The sequence below is a fragment of the Arctopsyche grandis genome, chromosome 7 (assembly GCF_051622035.1).
Source record: "Arctopsyche grandis isolate Sample6627 chromosome 7, ASM5162203v2, whole genome shotgun sequence".
NCBI lineage: Eukaryota > Metazoa > Arthropoda > Insecta > Trichoptera > Hydropsychidae > Arctopsyche > Arctopsyche grandis.
Window position 1 is genome coordinate 26,999,745 of NC_135361.1, and position 10,380 is coordinate 27,010,124.

The following is a 10,380-nucleotide window of genomic DNA, read 5'->3' on the forward strand; positions in this document are numbered from 1 at the left end:
TACATACATACACATACATCCATATACATATACACATAAACACATAAATAAAGATAAATTACTCATATGTATGTACATATATATAAAAATAAAAAATAGCATACATATATAAATAAAGATAAAGCCAACATACATACACATGCTAAATAATAAAATTACAAAATGAAAACAACATGTGTAAATATGTATGTAGCTAGAAGTCATTTAAAATATGCTGCCTGAAAGAACTGTTTGATGCAGTAAAAACATCAAGGCTCCCAGAAAGCAGGTTAAATAAACGAATGGCTCTTGAAAGGGGCGAGTCATCAAGCACATTGGTTCTGGTCCGAATAGGCAGAAATAGAGATCTGGAGCGAGATTCTCTCAGTTTCTCAGGTACCCTAAGTTTAAGATAACACAGAACTTCAGGAAGATGCAGATTACACAGAACTTCATATGCAGATTTATGTATTTTATTATCATTTTGAACTAATTTAGCACAGGTTTTCCACCTCAAATTAAATATTTTCCATTTAAAATTGATATAGTTTTAAAATCACATTTTATTATTTTCATATTTACATGTAATCATTATTATGAAAGTTAATGACAGGAAAACAGATAAAACAGAAATAAGAGAACATTAAATGATTACATGACGCTTTTAAAATAAAATAATTTATAACGCTTCTTTAGCAGCTGCTGCAGTTACTTTCCTGTATATATTCATGTAGTATGTATTTGTTACAATTTGTCGATGTTGCAGTGGAGACAGACTCTTGTACGATCTCGAGCAAATTTAATCCAATCGATGGGTCTGCAAGCATATTCCTGGCAGAACATTTAATATTAGAAAATACTTCTTCAATGTGATTCATCATTGATGAGTATGGAGGTAAGGGGTTTGGTGCAAACGATTGACAAGTGCCAGACAGATTGAACCATAGATTAACTGTATGGCTGCTTTAAACGCAATTCTCGACTTCACGAATGAAAAATTGCACATCAGATGACGAGTAACCTTTCGATGTGCACAGATGCAATTATTAAAATGGTAATTATTAAAATTGAGTTGGATCTTTCTGGCAAGTTTAATAAGGCAAAATTCGGAACTAAAGTATCAGAAGCACAGAACGTATCAGGGTAAGCATGTCGGGACTTCGGGTAGATTTCGCTTAGTGTAAGTGCGAGCAGTGCGCACGCATAAGGTACACGTGTCGCTAATCTGTGGTTCAGTCTGTCTGGCGCTTTTCGATCGTTTGCACCACATAGATACATATGTAGTATGTGTGGTCTTTAGTAAGTCTGGTCTTTATGATAAGCGATATTTTTCAGAAAAAACTGATTTAATTTTATAACACAAATGATAAAAATGTAAATATGATAAAAATGATAAAAATGTATTTTCTGCAATTGTAAATTAAATTTTTTGAAAATGAAAGTAACCTCTTGGGGGCAATGTAATAATTATTGTTGTGTTAGCAGGGATTGAATTCACGGATAAAATATGTATTATATATGAATTGTACATACATACATACATAAACTTATTTGTATGTATTAATATGTCCCAGCACAAATAATACCTAAGTACATACTTAGATATTTGTTTTAAATTTGATTTTTACTCATTTAAATACCCAAAATGAATTTAAGTAGTTAAAAAAAGATATGCTACCTGGTTTTGGAAAATTTACTGTGACGACGGATGTTGTAGAAACTTGTTTGGAATTTTCAGCTTTGATGTATAATACTATGAAATTATTGTCATCTATTATTTCAGGTGGTAATAGAGTTTCGGTTATTAGCTCAATATTTACTTTTATTTCAAAATATTTATGATGTTCTAAAAAAAAATACAATGTTTAATTCATGATGTAGTATTTGTTACTGTGAAAGTATATTTTTTTCCAATATTTACCGCCATCTAATGCAATTGTGATATTATTATCGTGACTATCAAGCAAAATGATGTCAGGACCAGAAAGCTTTTCTTCTTCATATGTATAGTTGTAAAAAAGTTCATCAAATTGTAGTATCTCCAAAGTAACATCATCTGAAATTTTCTTGTTTATCTTTGTTATTGAATAAAATACAAAATTTAAAACACATACATATATGAAAATGGAATTTCTTTAATAAACGGGTCTTTATGCATATGGTGATTTTTATTCTTGGGCTTTAAATCCAAATATTTGAATACTTTTAAATTTATTGAACTTTATGTACATTCAGATGTTTTAAATTTACTAGATTATGATTTTGATAATATTTTATTACTATGTTAGTTTTGATATTCAAATTGTTTTAAATAAATTTGGATTCCACAGGAAAATAGATAAAATTATTGAATTTTCTTCTGTAATAATACCTCGTGGCAACTTAACGTTGATTGCTGTTTTTCCACCTGGAGTATCAAGTTTTGTAGCCACCAATGAAAATAGAAGGAAAGAATTTTGTTTTATAACATCTTCTGGAAGTGGTTTTAGAATTACAATTTCAACTTCTTTTCCATTCTGATTGCAATCGAAGTATTCGGAATGTTCTGAAAATTATATTCTAGATTTTTATTATATTTTTATTATACAACATCAATTAATCAAGCACACTCGTCTAACAGATTGCTCCAAAGCGACGAGTGTGCTAAAAAGATTAAGAAAGGACAAAAGGAAAAAATACAAATTAAATAAAGAAAAGATAACTAAATAAAACATGACATAGAAAAAAATAATTCTTAATAAATTCATAATTAAATAAACTAACTCAACCTTTCTAAATGGTCGCGACTTCCGTAACTTAGGAAGTGGTACAGAGAATGAAGAGAGATGTGACAAATGTCAATGGCACCATCCAGTGAATTTAAGAAACGGAGGCCACGAGGAATGGGAGAATAATTAAAAGCTACAGTTCTAGCCAGAGGAGTGTGAAAAAGGGGACTATGGCGGGTCTATATCACACTATCCGGAGCATGAAGGCCCAACTAAGCCAGGATAGACGGACAGGAGATATAGCCTCTAAATATGGAAAACAAGAAGTTGATGAGGGCAACACTCCTCCTGTGGTCAAGAGAAGTGTAGCCGACCATACCCATGACGAATTGTGAAGGAAATAAGTATGGGTAAATCCCATATTGCTTCTTATAAAGCAGGCTGAGAAATCGTCTTTGGATAAGTTCAAGTTTCATAGATAGAGATTTAGTGTAAGGATTCCAGATCATAGAGGCGTATTCCAAGATACTCCTAACTAGAGCATTGTACAGCAATCTCAAAACAGCGGTATTATGGTAGTGTCGAGAATTACGAAAGACAAACCCAAGCATTCGTGAGGCAGAGCAACACACAGAGTCGATATGATCAGAGAAATTTAGGTCACTCTAGAATGCAACCCCAAGATCAACGGTAGAATCGATTCAGTTCAATATCAATTCAGATCCAGAGTTACCAATATTTGAATAATTTTTCCATATTATTACTAATATAGATAATACATATATAATCACCCCCATCAAGTTTTAAGCCGTCTAACTCATCATATCCTTGATCGATAACTATTTTTTCATCAAATATCAATTCTCCATCAATGAAAGTTGATCTGTAGAAAGGCATCGAAAAAGATGGGGTAACAGGAATTTTTACTGTAGGATCAGAATTGATTTCTACAGTACCATCAGTAGTATGTGGTGGATCACCAGTATTATCTTTATCCTAAAAAAAAACCTCTTAAATTACATAAGCACTGACGTCACTAAAACGTATCATAAAACGCATAATATTTGTATAAATTTGTGAGAAATTTTATTAATTAACGAAGTAAAATAATATAATACCGTTGCTCTTATTTCAAGTATCACCGGTTCCTCAAGACTGTACAATACTTTTTTAACCACCAATTTAAACTTGTGTATTTTCACAGTGCCATTGGTACCATCATAAATGAAATCAAAATATTCATTTGATTCTATGGAAGGAATTATTGCAGTGTTTGTTAAATCCACATCTTTGACATAAATTGTTTCGAATATTGGCACAATGGGAAAACCAACTGCCAGTGGGGTGAATATAAAAATGTTGTAATTGTTATTCGGTAAGAATACAGGTTCATGGTTGTTGGTATCAGTTATGGTGTGACGCACAATCTGAAAATAGTCATTTTTACAAACATATTCTGTTATTTTGTATGTTTCACTTCCTTAACGATTCAGAATCTATTCCTATAGTCTTCTGATCGTTTTTTGTATGCGTTGTCATTTAGATCATGTAAAATTATTTTATAAATTTTGCGGGAAAATGAATAATAAATTGATATTTCAAGATGCATGCGAAGTTAGAGAGTTCTTTTTTTACTTTATAGTGATAAATTCATTAAATAATAAATGCTAAGAAGATATTACATATATTTGTATAGTATTAAAATTAATAAATTTGCGTAGTATATTTTTGAATATTAATACCAGTGTTCTGCTGCTTCCAGTACAGGAGAAGGTTAACCTTATATTTATTTGTGGTACTGTTTCATATTCTTCGAATTCGTTAAAAATCTCTTCGAGTGTAATAATTAATTCTTTATCTATGAACTCAACCTTGACATATGGATATTTTAAATTTGATAAATCGTCGACAGAAATTAATGCTGAAAGGTATAAAATAAAATTGATTTTAAATGTACTACATACAATGTACATACACACATGTATGTTTTTATTATCATCTATGTAATTATTATAATAAAGTAAAGCTTGGATATTTTATTGCTGTATATTTTGTATGTATATGAACTTTCGATAAAGGATAAGTATTTCGTGTAAAATTTCGACCATGAGATTTTGACTGATATGCATCGATAATTAAGTTTTGATTTTGTTTTTTGATAATTTTTAGAAAATGTGTGTATTTTTGTCTTTGCGTTCATTTTCGTTTCATCGATAACTAAATTCTTTCATTCTGAATATTGTCTTTGCAGGTCCCCAGTACCACCCAATTATTGTTTATTGTTTGCCAATAGATATGTAGTATGTGATGTATTCTGTCTTTACTGTGCAAGGTGTGCAAAAGTGAATCTATTATTTAAAAAAAAATCGAGCGTTTTACATATACCTACATTACATACTGCAAAAGTAAAAAGTATCCTTATGCAAAATTTAGGATAGACGGATGGGGAGGGGAGAAGGGGGGATGGGACACTTTCACAGTTTCGTGCAACGTTTCGTGTCGTGTGAATGCTAATTGACTCATTGGCTACCCTTTCAGACCTACGTTTCCCTTCTCAAATTGAATCCTACATTTATGTACGTGTTACACCGAATCCGTGAAATCGTCTATTACACGCATTCGGCAAGAGAATTGCCGAATGCGTGAAAAATGCAAGCATGTTGCCCAGTTCACGGATTCCGCAAATTCTTTGGCGAATGCGTGTATTCGGCAAGAATTTGTCTGCTCAAAGCATGGAGTCAGCAAATAGACAGCAGCGCTCCGGTGTTGTTTTTTAAAACTGGACAGCGTGGACAAGTGTCAAAGTGACAGCTGAATGAGGATGTTTAATTTACATATTATTATGTATATTATGACTACATACATATGTTTCGATCATCTCATATGACTTATACATAAATTAATGCCATTTTTATACATTTTGATCAATATTTTAACAGTGAAACATATGTATGTAGTCATATTATACATAATAATATGTAAATTAAACTAAATTAAACATCCTTATTCAGCTGTCACTTTGACACTTGGTTATAATATAACACGCTGTCCAGTTCACGCATTCGGCAAAGAATTTACGGAATCCGTGAACTGGGCAACGTGCTTGCATTTTTCACGCATTCGGCAATTCTCTTGCCGAATGCTTGTAATAGACAATTTCATGAATTCGGTGTAACATATGCATTTCTTCAAAAATATATGTACAATGTATATGCAGATGTGTTGTGAAATCGTGATGATCAAAGATTACATAATATTCAACTTACAGTTTGTATTACTAGTTGCTCCTGTAAAAGTCGTTCCTTTGTGAGTATCATTAATTTGAATGTTTAACATAGAGTTCCATTGACTATCTCCTACGCCATCAATTGTACATTGAGTTGATTGTCCTATAGTGTGTAGATAAATAAATTAGAATGTTGGTATTGCGTAGTAGAGGCAAAGGTAAACATCGATCCTAATGACATTGGAGACACTTTGCGATTTACGTATGTACATATGTAAATCGCAATCCTATAAAATCCAATAAAAATTCAATTCTTCGAACCTTTTATCAAGTTCCAGATTCAGAGATTTAAGACACTCTATTATTATAAGTTTTAATTTTAATTTTGAAGTTGTGTCTGTCATCTTATCTATCAAATCACTAACAGAAGATAAAATTGAAAAATTGTTATTTTCAACTTCTGTCACAAGGCTTTTCGCTATATTTTTTAGTTTGTCAATGATGAGCATTGTTAAATTACTTTTTTGTAGATTTTAAAATATATTTAATTTTTTTTAAATATTAGTATTATTTACTATTGTCGCTGGTGGCCGCAGTAAAATCCACTAGTGGCCGCACTTGAGAACCACTGCTGTAGATGATGATGATATATATATATATATATATATATATATATATATATATATATATATATATATATATATATATATATATATATATATATATTTAAATATATCTTATACATTTTAAAACAGATCACGAATATACGATGAATGGTTAAATTTATTATTATTTCTTATAGAGTACTCACCACTAACGCATATCGCCAGTCCTAAAACTATAGCTGTCCAATAAAAGGTCACAACACTGTTCATTTTGTATATGGACCAATTGTAATTTTATTTTGAATCAAACTATACACACTTTTAGTTTAGCTGGATCGGTTTACAATGCTACACTGGACGAATGCGATCGATGACTGTGTATCGCAAAGATATGAAAAAAATATATATAATAGAAGAGATAAACTTGTTCTCTTTTGGACGAGATATGCATGTGAAATACTGGTAATAATCATCGATAACGGATTACTATAGATATGCGCATACATATGTACATATGCATATATAATATACATACGTATGTATGTACACATGTCCATACATATGTACGTCTGTATGGGGTCTACCTCACGGGCCCGAATGTGAAACCCCCGAAAACGCAAATATCGGAAGGCAAAGATCTAAAATCGAAAGATCTTAAGTCGAAAGATCAAAAAAAAGGGGTGTATGGTAAACGATACATACTCACTTAATTTGCGCGAGCAGGATACAACAGGAACAAGAGGAACAGACTTTTCCTCCCGTATTAATGTGCGCGCGCAGAATACGGGAGGAAAAGTCACATAGAATATAGCACAACATATTCTATGTGACTTGTGCTATCCCGAATAAAAATCAGTGATCTCATCTATTTCACAAAAATACAATAAACATATATATAAATATAAAAATAAGTCGTATGATGGCATCATCGCGCTCCAGTACAAATATGCAGAGCTAACCTCGCCTGGAATTAACTTCGCTACTCAAGGGTAATGACCCAATATGACTCGTAGAAGCTTCCAGAAGTATGATTTCATCACTTGATCACATACCTGTGAAAATTTCCACAAGTATGATCTCGTCACCCGGAGACAAAGGATAACCTCGAGCTCCCGAAAGCAGGATGACATCACTCAACTAGTATATAATCCAGAGCAGCAGACTCAGATGCCAGCCCTTCCGCTGAAGTGTGCAACTAGCCCACTTCCTCACGATTATACTATACTTGTAATAAACTTGTATACTGAATATAAATAAACGATGCTTTTAAAAACTGGACCGAGTTTCCATAGGGTGTGACACTGCTCAACACCTCCTGAAACTCTTTCGATCCGTTGGAGCAAGTATTTTGATGCTAGAGCGGAGTAACTACAAAAAAAGCGGATTAAACACAATTGCATCATATTTTCTTTTATTGCGCAAGCTCGTAGAAACAGCACGGGAGAAGAGTGTTGTTTGCGATAAAATCAAAGGCATATGTAAGCGGTAGGAGTTTTGCTCGTAGCTCAGGAATTTTTCGTTTAATTGTGTCATATATTTTTTAATAATTTTGCAGCTTTATTTTGGTATAACTTAAATAAATACTATGATCAATACGGACGTCAGTTCCGAAATGGAGATAAGAAGAAGGATCGAAATAGCAAGAAATGCCTTCGGCAGCATGAACAATGTTTTATGTTGTCGAAGGTTGTCTATGAAGTTGCGTTTAAGAGTCCTGCACTCCTATGTTTGGTCGGTGTTGCTGTACGGATGCGAAACGTGGACAGTGGTATCCATGAACAGGATAGAGTCCTTTGAAATGTGGTTTTACTGGAGGATGCTAAAGATCTCGTGGAAGGAGCATGTAAGAAACGAAACAGTCCTCCAGCTTCTTCATAAAAAGAGAGAGCTTCTTGACACGGTGAAGCGCCGTAAGATGGAATACTTTGGCCACATTATTCGCGGCCCCAAATATCGCCTTCTACATACAATCATAGAAGGGAAAATAGAAGGCAAACGGTGGCTTGGGAGAAAGAAGCTCTCTTGGCTCCGGAACTGATCAGGTCATGGATGGGACTCGGTCTCGAAAAGTTATTTCGGCTTTCCCATGATAGGGAAGAATTCGCACGGGCTATAAACGATGTCTGCCCATGGTAGTCGCCTACGTCCGAATACGGATTCGGCATTAGAAGAAGAAGAAGAAGAAGAAATAAATGCTTCATGACTGGATAATGTCTAGAATGATTAATGACTAATTTGGATTTATTTAATTCGATTAAACAAAGCATTCAAAACATTGAATTTATTTAAAAATTTAATCAAGTTTATTTTGTATTAATCCTCATTTGATATATGTAATGTAAAAAAATTCCAGTTTAACAAATATAATTTCTTATCTTAGGTATTTTCGATTCGCAATCGTAAATATATAAAATAATGCAATCACTATCTTCGAATGATAAATGCAAATGAAACAATACGTATCACCATTGTTCGAATAAATTTATTTAGAGGATTACACGCAATTCCAAGAAATGGGTTTGATTCATCGCGATGCGATGTGATCCACACACCAATGGGGATCGAGACAAGATAATGCCTACTAGTATTAATAATTTCCTCGGTTTGTCAATTGCGGCTTTCGGTTGACGGTTATGTTCAAAGCAAGCAGCTGTTGGATCGGTAATCTTGGCGATAGGTTAACCATGCTGTATAACCGAAACCTTAATTTTGTTACCGTTCCTTTCTTCGATATATATATTGAGTGAATGCGACAATATATATATATCAATATATATATATATATATATATATATATATATATATATATATATATATATATATATATATATATATATATATATATATATATATATATATATATATATATATATATATATATATATATATATATATATATTGAGTGAATGCGACAGTTGCGCTTCGACCAGATAAAACGTATTTTAAATTGACAAAATCGAGGTTTCGTATTCTCCTATTTTCTCCTCCAAAACTGGACCAATTTAAAAAAAAAATCATCATCGATATGAAAAAGATACTTTCTGTGCATCTAATGGCGTATTTTTTTTTAAATCGACCGTTAAATAAGCACGCTGGACCCGTTTCGTGGGTGTAAAAAAGAGGCGATTTTATAGATGTTTGGCGGCTCCTAGCTCCTATAAAAAATAATTAATCAAAAAAAATAAAACGATAGATAAACCCCAATGGTAGATATCCATAGCATATTAAAAAATAATTTCTATAGTGCCATAATTGAGGAAGGGAGAAGTATAGTACGTTTGTATGGACAAGGCGCTGCTGTCCAGCCCTCTTAAGAGGGCTGTACACCCGAAACCTTAATTTTGTTACCGTTCCTTTCTTCGATATATATATTGAGTGAATGTGACAATATATATCAATATATATATATTGAGTGAATGCGACAGTTGCGCTTCGACCAGATAAAACGTATTTTAAATTGACAAAATCGAGGTTTCGTATTCTACTATTTTCTCCTCTAAAACTGGACCAATTTTTAAAAAAATTTCATCATCGGTATGAGAAAGATACTTTCTGTGCATCTATTGGCGTATTTTTTTAAAATTCGACCGTTAAATAAGCACGCTGGACTCGTTTCGTGGGTGTAAAAAAGAGGCGATTTTATAGATTTTTGGCGGCTCCTAGCTCCTTTAAAAAATAATTAATCAAAAAAATAAAACGATAGATGCACCCCAATGGTGGATATCCATAGCATATTAAAAAATAATTTCTCTAGTGCCATAAGTGAGGAAGGGAGAAGTATAGTACGTTTGTATGGACAAGGTGCTGCTGTCCAGCCCTCTTAATGTGACCATTTATTTACCGATTTTTACGTAATAGTATG

At 32.6% G+C, this 10,380-nt stretch overlaps 1 protein-coding gene across 1 annotated transcript; it reads right to left on the bottom strand.

The window, feature by feature from the left end:
- Nucleotides 1–405: 405 nt before the first annotated feature.
- LOC143914473 (uncharacterized) lies at nt 406–7,008 on the bottom strand. The gene is made up of 9 exons (XM_077434702.1): nt 6,725–7,008; nt 5,954–6,076; nt 4,430–4,608; nt 3,806–4,114; nt 3,479–3,683; nt 2,351–2,524; nt 1,901–2,035; nt 1,658–1,825; nt 406–810 (listed from the first exon to the last, which is right to left on the bottom strand). Exons 1-9 carry the CDS (start codon nt 6,786–6,788, stop codon nt 779–781), a joined length of 1,389 nt encoding a protein of 462 aa, XP_077290828.1. The 5' UTR covers nt 6,789–7,008; the 3' UTR covers nt 406–778.
- Between the last annotated feature and the right edge of the window lie 3,372 nt (nt 7,009–10,380).